Consider the following 12,045-nt stretch of genomic DNA (forward strand, 5'->3'; position numbering starts at 1 on the left):
CACAAGACAGGTGTGTGTGTGTGTGTGTGTGTGTGTGTGTGTGTGTGTGTGTGTGTGAGGGACACCGCATGCTCTGAATCATCTCAAAAACACGTTAAGAACATGTGTAGGTCATAGGTCATTGCCAATTCCAAACCCCCTAAAACAGATCTTTTCTTACTCTCTTTCTCTGCCTGTTGTGGTGAAGCATGTGCTGGATATGAATATTAATAGTGACCTGAATCTGTAAAAACTATGTTAATCTCATTTTTCATTTTCTTTTTAAATAGGGTTTTCTGAAACTAGTGAACTCAGTTGATTTTTTAAGAAATAAAATGTATTTATGAATATTTGTAATAAGAAAAAAATACAAGATTTAGTTTCATTGAAAGCAGAACTGATTTACGCTCGAACCATTGAAATCTCCAGAGCAGTTATAAATAGATTTTATTCAGGTACATTAGCAGATATATTAACCTCTCATGCGTCTCTTTCTTTCTGCTAAATATAATTTCGTTCTGTATTTCTTTAGATATTGTATCTGGTCATAAACACCCTGTAATAAATCATTGAATTGAAGCTGTATAAATTATATTAACTCAGTTGGTCTTTTAAGAATGAAAATTTTTTTTTTATGAATATATGTAATTGTAGAAAAATTTAACTCATTTACATTTGTACAATTGGAATCTCAGTGGCAGTTATAAATGGGGTTTTGTCAACTACAAAAAAAAAATAAAAAATCATATTATGCTTAAAAAAAAGACTTATTTTTCTTTATGCACAATATAATGTATGACTTGGCTCTGTGGGCATGTTTTTGTATCATATCAGGACACATCTCTGTATAATGTCATGGGTATGACACAGGTATTACAAGGAGAGGGTGACTTATGAGGACATAACCCATGTCCCCATTTTTCAAAACACTTATAAATCATACAGAATGAGTTTTTTTGAGAAAGTAAAAATGCACAAAGTTTCCTGTGAGGGTTAGGGTTAGGTGTAGGGTTGGTGAAGGGACATAGAATATACAGTTTCTACAGAATAAAAACCATTACACCTATGGGATGAACACACTTTACACTAAAACAAACGTGTGTGTGTGTGTGTGTGTGTGTGTGTGTGTGTGCAGCTGAAGCAGAGGATCTGAGCTCGCGGCTGCAGCTCAGTAAACAGAGAGTGTCTGAGCTGGAGAGGACTCTGTCTTCAGTCTCCACACAGCAGAAGCAGTTTGAGAAGGTACCAGATCCTCGTTTCTCTTCATCATCAGCTGCATCTGACACAGCGACACCGTTCAAGCTCTCTTTTGTTTCTGCAGCATAATAAAGAGCTTGAACGAGAGCGGGACAGTCTCCGATTGGAAGTCCTCCGGTTCAGGTAAGACTCTTCAGTTGTTTACTCCTGGTTTAGCAGCAGATGTGATGTGAATATGTCTGTGTGTGTCAGTAATGTGAGCGAGGAGAGCCGGCAGCAGAGCTCAGAGCTGTCCGAGCAGCTCAAGCTGAGAGTAAAGGAGAACAGCGTTTTGAAGCAGGAGGTGGATGAGCTCCGGAAGCGGCTGGAGATGGCTGACAGCATGCTGCAGCAGGTGAGGACACGCTTTAAACATCTACTGTGCTCCTGATCGAGCTCCTGTGACGTGAGAACACTCTTCCCATCGCTCCCGCAGTTCTCCGGTCAGTCGGGGTCTCCGTCCGAGCAGCAGCAGGTCCAGCTCCTTCTGGAAGAGAAGCACCAGATCGAGGCTCACGCGGCTCAGGTGTGTGCTGCTGTCACCTGGGACATGTGTGTGTGTGTGTGAGCATCATCCTGAGTGTGTGTGTGTGTGTGTGTGCAGCTGATGGAGTCGGTGGCTCAGCTGCAGGTGGAGAGAGATCAGTACGCTGCACAGATACAGGAGGAGGGACGCGTGTGGAAGGACAAAACAGAGCAGCTTCTGTCTCAGGTGAACACACCTGTAATACTCAAAAATATTACAGTATGTCAACGGACCAAATGACTCGAACAGTGTGGAATTTTTCAGAAAGAATCCATTTGAAACTAAAGGATTATTATAATTAACTCAATCTAAAACCATAAAAAAAAAAGCTTAAATTAAATAAACTTTAACTGAAATCAAATAATAAATGTTAACTTTTTTTTATTTTAGATACTTGTCAAGGCAGGACTTCTTATTTTCATTTTAATTAACTTAAAATAAATAAATAAATAAATAAAAAAGACCGCAAAATTAAGACAAAAACTAAAAAAAAATTCAGAATATTAATAAAAAGTAATAAATACATGTAAAAAATTACAGCAAAATTAAAAAACACACTACTTCAGAACAGTAATAAAAAGTAATAAATATTTAAAAATATAAAAGGACAAAAATATAACAAATTCAGAACATTAATGAAAAGCTTAATAAATAAATAAATAAATAAAAAAAGACAGCAAAATTAAAATTTTATATAAATTAAAATATGAATAAAAACTTTTGAAGATATCTCACTGATAAATAAGACTGATTTGAACTGTGCTATGATAAACATTTAACATCTCATATTTGTGCTGCTTAGACTTCCAGACTGAAAAATGGCAAAAGATTTAGTTTTTTAATGGTGTTCAAACTTCCTGTGTGTGTGTGTGTGTGTCTCTGTGTGTGTGTCTCTCTGTGTGTGTGTGTGTGTGTGTGTGTCTCTCTCTCTGTGTGCGTCTCTCTCTCTCTCTCTGTGTGTGTGTGTGTGTCTCTCTGTGTGTGTGTGTGTGTGTGTGTGTCTCTCTCTCTCTGTGTGTGTGTGTGTGTGTGTGTCTCTCTCTGTGTGTGTGTCTCTCTCTGTGTGTGTGTCTCTCTGTGTGTGTGTGTGTCTCTCTCTCTGTGTGTGTCTCTCTCTCTGTGTGTGTGTCTCTCTCTCTCTGTGTGTGTGTGTGTCTCTCTGTGTGTGTGTGTGTGTGTGTGTGTGTCTCTGTGTGTGTGTGTGTGTGTGTGTCTCTCTCTCTCTGTGTGTGTGTGTCTCTCTCTCTCTGTGTGTTTGTCTCTCTCTGTGTGTGTGTCTCTCTCTGTGTGTGTGTCTCTCTCTGTGTGTGTGTCTCTCTCTGTGTGTGTGTCTCTGTGTGTGTGTGTGTCTCTCTCTGTGTGTGTGTGTCTGTGTGTCTGTCTGTGTGTGTGTGTGTGTGTCTCTCTCTCTCTGTGTGTGTGTGTGTCTCTCTCTGTGTGTGTCTCTCTCTGTGTGTGTGTCTCTCTGTGTGTGTGTCTCTCTCTCTGTGTGTGTCTCTCTCTCTGTGTCTGTCTGTGTGTGTGTGTGTGTGTGTCTGTGTCTCTCTCTGTGTGTCTCTCTGTGTGTGTGTGTCTCTCTCTGTGTGTGTGTGTGTGTGTAGGTGCGTCTGATGTCAGAGGAGCGTGACAGCACTGCTGCTCAGATTCAGGAGCTTCAGGAGAAGATCTCCGAGCTGGAGAACACTGCAGGTACGACACCAGACCTTCACGTCCCGTTCTCTGTGATCATGACACAGTAAAGCACCTTTCCCTAGTGATGGAGAAGAGAAGTCTTCTGAACCAGCCACGCTTTCAACACTATTGTACCGGAAACACATCTGGTTCTACATCTGATTCTTTTATTATATTTTATATAAATAATGGTCCTTGTCAAAGTCATTAGTGTCAGTGTACTGGCACTGAAATAAGTCAAATAAATTAAATCTATCATCTGTTTATTTTAAGTCTGCCTCAGTCCTTAGACTGTTATTTCATGGCCAAAGTTCATTTTTGAGCTCAATATATATAATGCTAACACATTATAATGTAAAGGATAAGGCACTGAGGTTCATTCGTTTGAACCAGATACTGAAGCTTCGGACATCATAGATCATGTGCTTTTAACTGGTTTGGTGTGAAATGTTTTGTTTTTTGATACGTTTTGATACATTGTTGAATGTATCGTCACTACTTTTGGGAAAAACTAAACACCGACCTGTTCGCTTTTTCATCAAATGAGGAAATAACCAAAACATACTCTACAAAAACACTTCTCTCTGAGTATGTGTCTGGCCTCTCGGTGTCCAGACAGGAAGATGAGCGGTGTGTGTTGTGTCCGCAGCTGTGATGAGTAAAGAGCAGGAGCTGCAGGCCGTGTCACAGGTCTCGGGTCCTTCAGAGAGTGAACTGACCCTTCAGGAGACCATCCGCAGTCTTCAGGAGGAGAGAGACGCTCTCAGTCTGCAGTACCAGGCTCAGGTGACCCTCACTGACCAGATTATATTCACAGTGTTGCTTAATTTGATATTGGCAGAAAATCTCTTGCCTGTCAGGAATAGATCAGACCCTCATTTGCACGCTCTATTGTGTCCTGAAGGTGCGAGACAACGAGCAGCTGAGCCGACTGGTGCAGGAACAGGAAGTGAGGCTGGAGGAACTGGAGAGACAGGCAGAACGCGCCGCTGAAGAGGCTCAGGATCGACTGCAGATTCTGGAGGACGTCCAGAGCGACAAGGCCACCATCAGCAGAGCCCTGGCCCAGAACAGAGACCTCAAAGACCAGCTGGCCGAGCTGCAGAACGGCTTCGTCAAGCTGGTGAGCTCCAGTGACAGATGACTTGTGTTCGGGAGAGAACCTGACCCCTGACCTCTGACCTCTGTCCTCCAGACCAATGAGAACATGGAGCTGACCAGCGCTCTGCAGTCCGAGCAGCACATCAAGAAGGAGATCGCTCGTAAGATCGGTCAGCTGCAGGAAGATCTGCACGGTGCCAAAGAACAGGTTTGTGTCTGCACGGAAATAAAAGTTGCCTTAAAGCAGGTTTTTAACGGCTTGATTCACACTAAACGCATCAAACCGTACACAGTTTCCATGTCTGTGGAAAGACTTTCAACTAACATTCCACCAAAACAAAAGCTCAAGGATTTAAAATGCTAAAATATCAGGTTTGAACGTGTGAAAATGCAACATTTATGACAGAATTGTTAGTTTTGTAACTTGTGTGAAATTAAATCATTTTTAAATTATTTAAAAAGATTTATTAAATAATTATAAATTAAATAATTATCCAATATTCAAAGCACAATTTTAATTTAAACAGTACTGTATTTCTGTCTTGAGTTTTATAAAACATAAGTTAAAACAACATTATCAGTAATAATGATAATATACTAATAATAAATATATATGATTTAAATTCAGCTACAGTTAAAATAAAACGCAAACAAATAAAACGATAAAAACTTAATGAGATATTTGTATAAAATATTAAGTTAATATTATTTGTCACCATGTGAATGTCTTAAGTTATTGATAGATGAAAATTAAGGCCGATACCGATAACCGATAATTCTTTAAATATGAAAGCCGATAACCGATATGTTAAATCATAAGTCTAAATCTAAAATTTTTAACAATTTTTTTTAGAATTATCTGCCAAATTATCTTATCGGTAACGCTAACAGAAATGTTCAAATTTATCGGTTGATACCGATATGGTGGCCGATTATATGGTGCATCCCTAGTTATGGAAATTAACTAGATAAAATTCCCAAGAAAGGGAAATTGAGTAGATAAAAGTCTTGTAAACGAAGACTGTCTCAGTGAATCCCTGTAGTCTGTGCGCTCCTAACTCCTTCCTTCCTCCATCAGCTGCAGGAGAAGTGTGGAGAGCTGGCGTCTGTGCAGGAGCAGAGGGATCAGTATCTGGCTCACCTGCAGCAGTACAGCGCTGGATACCAGCAGCTGGTGACGGAGCGAGAGCATCTGCACCATCAGTTCCTGCAGCAGACGCAGCTGATGGACCAACTGCAGCACGACGAGGTGCAGGGCAAAGTGCAGCTGGAGCAGAGTCACGTGCAGCTGCAGGAGGCGCAGGTACGCACAATTACAAATATATATTATTAATTAAAAAAACATGAAAATTACTCAAATTGAAACAAAAGTGTGAAAATAAATAAAAATAAATTCAAGCTATATAGAATATGTTTTAAAAATAAAAAAGTTATAATTACTAAAATTTTAATTTAAAATAAATTAAAGCTAAATAGAAGAAATGTTTTAAAAAAAAATTAAAAAGCATGAAAATTTCTTACGAAAGTGTGAAAATAAAATAAATTAAAGCTAAATACAAGAAAAGCACACAAAAAAAAGCACAGCAAAAGTACTGAAATTGGAAATAAAAATAAATGTTATTTGCTGTTTCTTTGAGCTTTTGTAAAATTCACTAGCAATTTCTGAGTGAAAATTGCTTCAAAGTTTTATTTGTGTTTCTGATATTATTAATATTCACCATGTGTGGCTTTCTCTTTTTAGCACGTGTGTTTTAAGGAAGTTGTCACTACATTATAAAGATAAAAAAACAGATTATCATTATTACAGTGATTCAATCCAGTCACAAAACTCAAAATAATAATTTACCGTTGCAAAGAACGAACACTTCGTTAAAAATGTGCATATCATGTGAGCATTAAACTTAAAATCATTGACTTAAATAAATAAATATTTGGTTCTTTGCTGAATCTGTATTTTAATATCAATTCAATTCACGTTGCACAATGCTTTTCAAGATGCAAATCATTGCGAATCATTGAGATATTACAGGTTTATTAATATTTTCAATCTAGGGTTTAACTCTTGCAAATCGTAATTAAACACATGGGGCTCTAACCACTTCTATACTCTATAATGAAGATCTGTGCATGTGTGATGAGTATCAGTGGCTCCAGGAAGTGGTGGAGGTGTGTATATAATATGAGGATTATAAGATCGCTGCCCCCTGCAGGAGAAGCTGAAGCAGCTGGCCAGAGATAACGAGGAGCTGAAGACAGAGGTGCAGGAGCTTCTGAGCGGCTCGTCCCTGAACACCTCACACAGAGACGACGGTGAGTCTCTCCTCAGAGAAACCTCTGTTTCACCAAACGCTGTCTACTGAAGATTTCCCTGCTGCTGTTTCCAGGTGATGGACTGGAGAGTCGTTCTCTCCCGGAGAGCTTCCAGAAGACACACATCGCCATCCCAGAGGACTTCGAGAGCAGAGAAGAGATGGTGAGTGCATTCACATATATACATACAACACGTGTGTGGAGCTGGAGATTTACAGACAACATTACAGTCACATCAGAAGGATGAACTACGCTCCGTCTGACATGTTTTCTTCAGTAATCATGTAGTTCCTGTCTGAAGTGAGTGGTTTCCTGTTGTGTGACGGCTGTAGGAGGAGTTTATCCACTCCGCTCTGTCTCGTCTGGAGGAGGAGCGAGATGAGATGAGCTTCCGCTTCGAGGAGGAGAGGAGACTTCATCACGCCGCTCGCCAGCAGATGATGGCCATGAGCCACGAGCAGCATCCTCATCCTCATCCTCATCACAGCACAGGTTTGTCAACTATAATAACCCTGCACTGTACCTTACAGACAGACACAATACAAAACACATTCATGTGGTTCTAACTTGTTCATTTGTTTTCATTTTATTAACTTTAAGGTGATTCATGGACATTTTTATTAATTCACTTTAAAGTATGTCATGGAAACATCTTTGATATTTTGTTTTATAACTGATCGTGTGTGTCTGTGTGTCTGCGTGTGCGTCTTCGTGTGTGTGTGTGTCTGTCTGTCTGTCTGTCTGTCTGTGTGTGTGTGTCTCTGTGTGTGTGTGTGTGTGTGTGTGTGTGTAGTTGGCCCTGACGGGGTCCCGGCGGAGGTGCACGAGGCTCTGCGGGGGGCGATGGAGAAACTCCAGGAGCGTTTCACAGCACTGATGCAGGAGAAGGTGGATCTGAAGGAGCGGGTGGAGGAGCTGGAGCACCGCTGTATTCAGCTGTCAGGAGAGACGGACACCATCGGTCAGACACCGCTGCGTGCTGAGAGCTCTCTCCAGTTACACTACTCATGATATATTAGGAGAAATACTGTTTAAAAGATTCATAAAGCACAGTCAACGCTATATAGAATACAATTTAAATGTTTCTACTTCTGCTCAGTTTTAAACCTTTTATTTTATTAATAGTATTAATAATAATAATTAATAATATTTTATATATATATATATACAGGTGCTGGTCATATATGTAATGTTCCTTAGTTGTGAGTTATATTCCTCAAAATTAAAAGAAACAAACATATGAAATATATCAGTCTGTGTAATGAATGAATATAATATACAAGTTTCACCCTTTGAATGGAATTAGTGAAATCAACTTTTTGATGATATTCTAATTCTATGACCAGCACCTGTACATATTTAATTTATTTTATTTTATTAAAAAAAAATTTGTTTAAAAAAAAATCAGTACTCATATAGTCAGCGTCCATATTCAGCGTGAATGTTATTTGAAAATGTTATTTGAAAGAGTTTTTAAACTTGTAGAGCTGTAGTAGTTAAATTTGATATTGTTTGAGCTTACAGATGTGTTGTGTGTGTGTGTGTGTGTGTGTGTAGGTGAATACATCGCGCTGTATCAGAACCAGAGAGCCATCATGAAACAAAGACACTTTGAGAAGGAGCAGTACATCAACCTGCTGGCCAAAGACAAGGAGGAGATGAAGGTACGAGGAGCAGCTGTGTGATGGAGCGATGGAGTGCTGTCTGTGGCGTGATGATGACCTGAGTGTGTGTGTGTGTGTTCAGGCGAAGCTGGCGGAGCTGCAGGATCTGGTCATGCGTCTGGTGGGCGAGCGGAACGAGTGGTACAGCAGATACATGAGTGCCATCAGTAACCCTGACCTCCTGTCCTCCGGAGGAGAACACCCCCATCCTGCTGACGGACACACGGACAGCCCAGGTGCCGCAGCACAGACACACTGATTCAGTTCGTTCAGATGAGTCGATTCAGTGAACTGGTTCAACTTCAGTGATTCAGTTTTTTGAAAAAGCTCAGTTTAAAACTTTTTTTTGTTTAATTACCAATATTATTATCAATAACTAATAATCACAGTAGTATAAAAAAACAGTATTGTTTTAATATATACATCAGAAATTTCTAAGATTTTTCAGTTTAGATTTTAAATGTATATATTAAAACAATATTGCTTTTATTATTATTGTAATTATTATAGTATTATTGTGATTATTACTTATTAATACTAACATTGATAATTAAATAATGCATCAATAATCATTTTAAGACTGAGCATAACTAGAAACATTGACAATTTAAATTTAAGACTTTCTATTAAAATTTTTATAGCCAATTTAAATGATTCTAGTTATGCGCCATTAAAAAAAACTAATTATATAAATATTAGTGTAATTTTCATATTAATTTACAATATAAAAGGAAAAGTCAATATAATCTTTTCTACTTTTTATAAAATGTTTGTATATAATTAATAATATTAGTTATGAATTACTATGATTAGAAGTATTATTTTCACGTATTAATTTAAAATATAAAAGTCAGTACATTTTAGTTAAAATACTTTTTTTTTCAGGTAGAAATTCTATTTTCAAAAATCCAATCCATAAATCATGGAAGTTCACTTACAAATGATCCAAGAATCCTTGTGTGACTTTTTTTGTCTTCTGTATTTGCTAAAGTCCCACATTATGCGTAAAATCTTTGTTTTTTGGTTACAACTTCTCGCTCTGATGATTAAAACATTTCGTCATTCTGGCTCTGAGGGAATCTACTGACAGTTTTTGCATCATCAAATAAGACAAAATATAATTTACAGTAATATTACAGTATTGTGTCCAGCTGTTGTGTGTGGTTTTCCTAAACTATTCGGTCTCCTCTCAGCCGTTCTGGAGCTGAGCGCAGCGGAGGAGCCGTCTACAGCGTCTCAGTCCAGCTCAGACCCTCAAACTCAATCCCAGAGTTCAGAGAGACCGGGATCGGCTCCGGACGGCCCGTCCCTGAGACCCACCGAGGACGGCACGGCCCGCCAGATCATGCAGCTCCTACAGGAGATCCAGAACCCTCAGGCCAGACCCGCTCCCTTCCTGGGAGAGAACCCCTGCATCCCCTTCTTCTACCGGCCGGACGAACAAGACGAGGTCAAGATCCTGGTGGTCTGACAGCGTCCGGCTCACACGTATCAAATGGGTTTCCCTCTTAGTTTCTCTGCTTTCTACAGTAAATAAGAGACATGCGATGCATTCTGAAGCTCTGTTCGGTTTGTGGAAACCAGTTAATCGCTGCTCTGTCTTTTCCCTGACCCTTTTGTCCTCTTTCACTGCATCAAACAAGTGCAATATAGACCAGTGATTCACATCAGTATGAGTCAGATCCATGAACTCGCACACTAGCTAGGGCACAGCGATTAGTAGTGTTGATAGGATAAAGCAGGTCTGGAGTACGGTGATAAAAAGTGTTTTCTGAGAGAATCTGATTGTGGAGTGATTGTTCGTTTGCAGCATGTAGGACAGAGTTTTGAGAAAGCAGAACTAAAGAGTAATTCATGAATAATTCAGTCTGAAGACGTTCTTTATGCATCTCATTTTAGATTAGAAAGGAGCCGAGCCGAAAGTGTTCAGTGGACACAGGAAGCTTAAGACCGGGTTGTTTTTCTTTTCCAATTGGGATTTATTGAAAGATGTAATGCTCTTTTTTTTTTTTTCTAGAAACACGTGAGGCACCTTGTGATTGTTTTTTCCAGACCGCGTGATGACGAAGCTTTCGAGATGTTGCCCACTGTTTGTGACGCTAGCGAGAGTTTTAAGAGTTGTTTGTATGTCGAGTGAATGATCGAGGGTTTACGAGAGCTGTGTATATATAAATATATATATATTAGAAATAAAGATTTGTAATAATTCCTCTTACATGAGCAAAGCTTGAATGCTGAGATCATCCATAAAGACGGGTTTGCAAACACTTGTGTTAAGATAAAGCTCTTGGTCATGTCTTATGTTTACGTGAATAATTGTGACCGCAGCTACACCTTTAAAGAGCACAGTGCATTTCATAAAGGATGCTTTAGATGCACTGTGCTCTTTAGGATTGTAATCATAGTTATTTACAAAAACATTCAGCCGGTTCTAGAGCAGAATGCATTGTGCATGACTCTCTAATGCTTTATTTTTACACACAGGCTTCATGGAAAGCATTGCTTTATCTATTTACCCCTGAAGGATTCAAGTGAACTCCTGTAACTGGAAGCATGTGGATCGAGTTTACATCTGAACACTGTCTGGTCTCCAGTACCGGGGTATTTCACCTCCAGCTTCTGCATCGTTTCTATCTGCGTTCTCATGTATGAATATATTTTCCAGTGATTGTTTTGGGTTTGGGCTGTAATCAGACGTTGATTGATTTGTAGAAGCTGCACCGAGAGCTTGTTCATGTTACAGAGGTGTAAATAGTGTAACTGTGTATCATACTGTATAGTGAGTGTGGGAAGACTGGGATGAATCTGGAGAAGAGAGGACGGGATGCGTGTGTGCTTTCATACTACGGCCGAACTAAAGGAGAAGTCTATTTATTTGGGATAATTACACACTAATCTGTTTTAATTCAGACTGATGGAACACAGTGAAGGAGTAATGAGTAGTTCGAGTGATGATTTGCCTCCTAAATAAACCTGATTTGAGAAACACGAAGAGCGTTTTACGTCTGAAGTCCATGATTTCATGTTCTTTTCACAAAACTGTGATTTTTATTTTTTTTGAGGTTGACATGTTTAGTGCAACGCATGATTTCAAGTGTTTGTGTTGTATATAATGACAGTTTTCTGCTAAAACTGTTTTAATCAGCATGCGTTTAATTCCCTCAACGAGGAAAATATCGAATTATGACACAAGTCAAATAATGACAATAATCGCCTTTTATCTCATAATTAAAATAGTCATAATTTAGACTTTTTATCCAATAATTGGCCTGTTGTAATTATGACCTTTTGATTTTATAATTATGATTTTGTCATAATTGAACTTTTATCTCATAATTAGGACTCAGTAGGTCAATCTCATGACATTTTATCATAGTTATTATGATTTAATGTCAATTTTAATCTCCTGATTATGAGTGTCATGATTGAGCTTTATCTCTCCTCATGACTCTGTAGGTCGATCTCATTACTTTCATAGTTATGACCTAATATCATAATTTTGACTTTATTCCACAATTGAGTTTTCATGGCTCATTAAACCTTTTTGTCTCATAACTT

At 38.8% G+C, this 12,045-nt stretch overlaps 1 protein-coding gene across 3 annotated transcripts in view; it reads left to right on the forward strand.

The window, feature by feature from the left end:
* LOC113071052 (golgin subfamily A member 2-like) overlaps positions 1 to 11,479 on the forward strand; it is an 18,879-nt gene extending 7,400 nt beyond the window's left edge. For all 3 annotated transcript variants that reach the window (XM_026244421.1, XM_026244433.1, XM_026244428.1), the window contains 18 exons: positions 1 to 10; positions 1,115 to 1,221; positions 1,301 to 1,359; positions 1,429 to 1,570; positions 1,652 to 1,741; positions 1,820 to 1,927; positions 3,343 to 3,430; positions 4,062 to 4,198; positions 4,317 to 4,535; positions 4,608 to 4,721; positions 5,592 to 5,816; positions 6,724 to 6,823; positions 6,898 to 6,986; positions 7,156 to 7,315; positions 7,617 to 7,784; positions 8,381 to 8,487; positions 8,570 to 8,723; positions 9,681 to 11,479. The exon at positions 1 to 10 is cut by the window's left edge and continues 84 nt beyond it. In XM_026244421.1, the coding sequence (XP_026100206.1) occupies positions 1 to 10; positions 1,115 to 1,221; positions 1,301 to 1,359; positions 1,429 to 1,570; positions 1,652 to 1,741; positions 1,820 to 1,927; positions 3,343 to 3,430; positions 4,062 to 4,198; positions 4,317 to 4,535; positions 4,608 to 4,721; positions 5,592 to 5,816; positions 6,724 to 6,823; positions 6,898 to 6,986; positions 7,156 to 7,315; positions 7,617 to 7,784; positions 8,381 to 8,487; positions 8,570 to 8,723; positions 9,681 to 9,958 (2,355 nt within the window). In that variant the 3' untranslated portion in view covers positions 9,959 to 11,479. The remainder of the gene's footprint in view (positions 11 to 1,114; positions 1,222 to 1,300; positions 1,360 to 1,428; positions 1,571 to 1,651; positions 1,742 to 1,819; positions 1,928 to 3,342; positions 3,431 to 4,061; positions 4,199 to 4,316; positions 4,536 to 4,607; positions 4,722 to 5,591; positions 5,817 to 6,723; positions 6,824 to 6,897; positions 6,987 to 7,155; positions 7,316 to 7,616; positions 7,785 to 8,380; positions 8,488 to 8,569; positions 8,724 to 9,680) is intronic.
* Positions 11,480 to 12,045: the final 566 nt, after the last annotated feature.

This window comes from Carassius auratus, chromosome 5 (assembly GCF_003368295.1).
Source record: "Carassius auratus strain Wakin chromosome 5, ASM336829v1, whole genome shotgun sequence".
NCBI classification, from domain to species: Eukaryota; Metazoa; Chordata; class Actinopteri; order Cypriniformes; family Cyprinidae; genus Carassius; species Carassius auratus.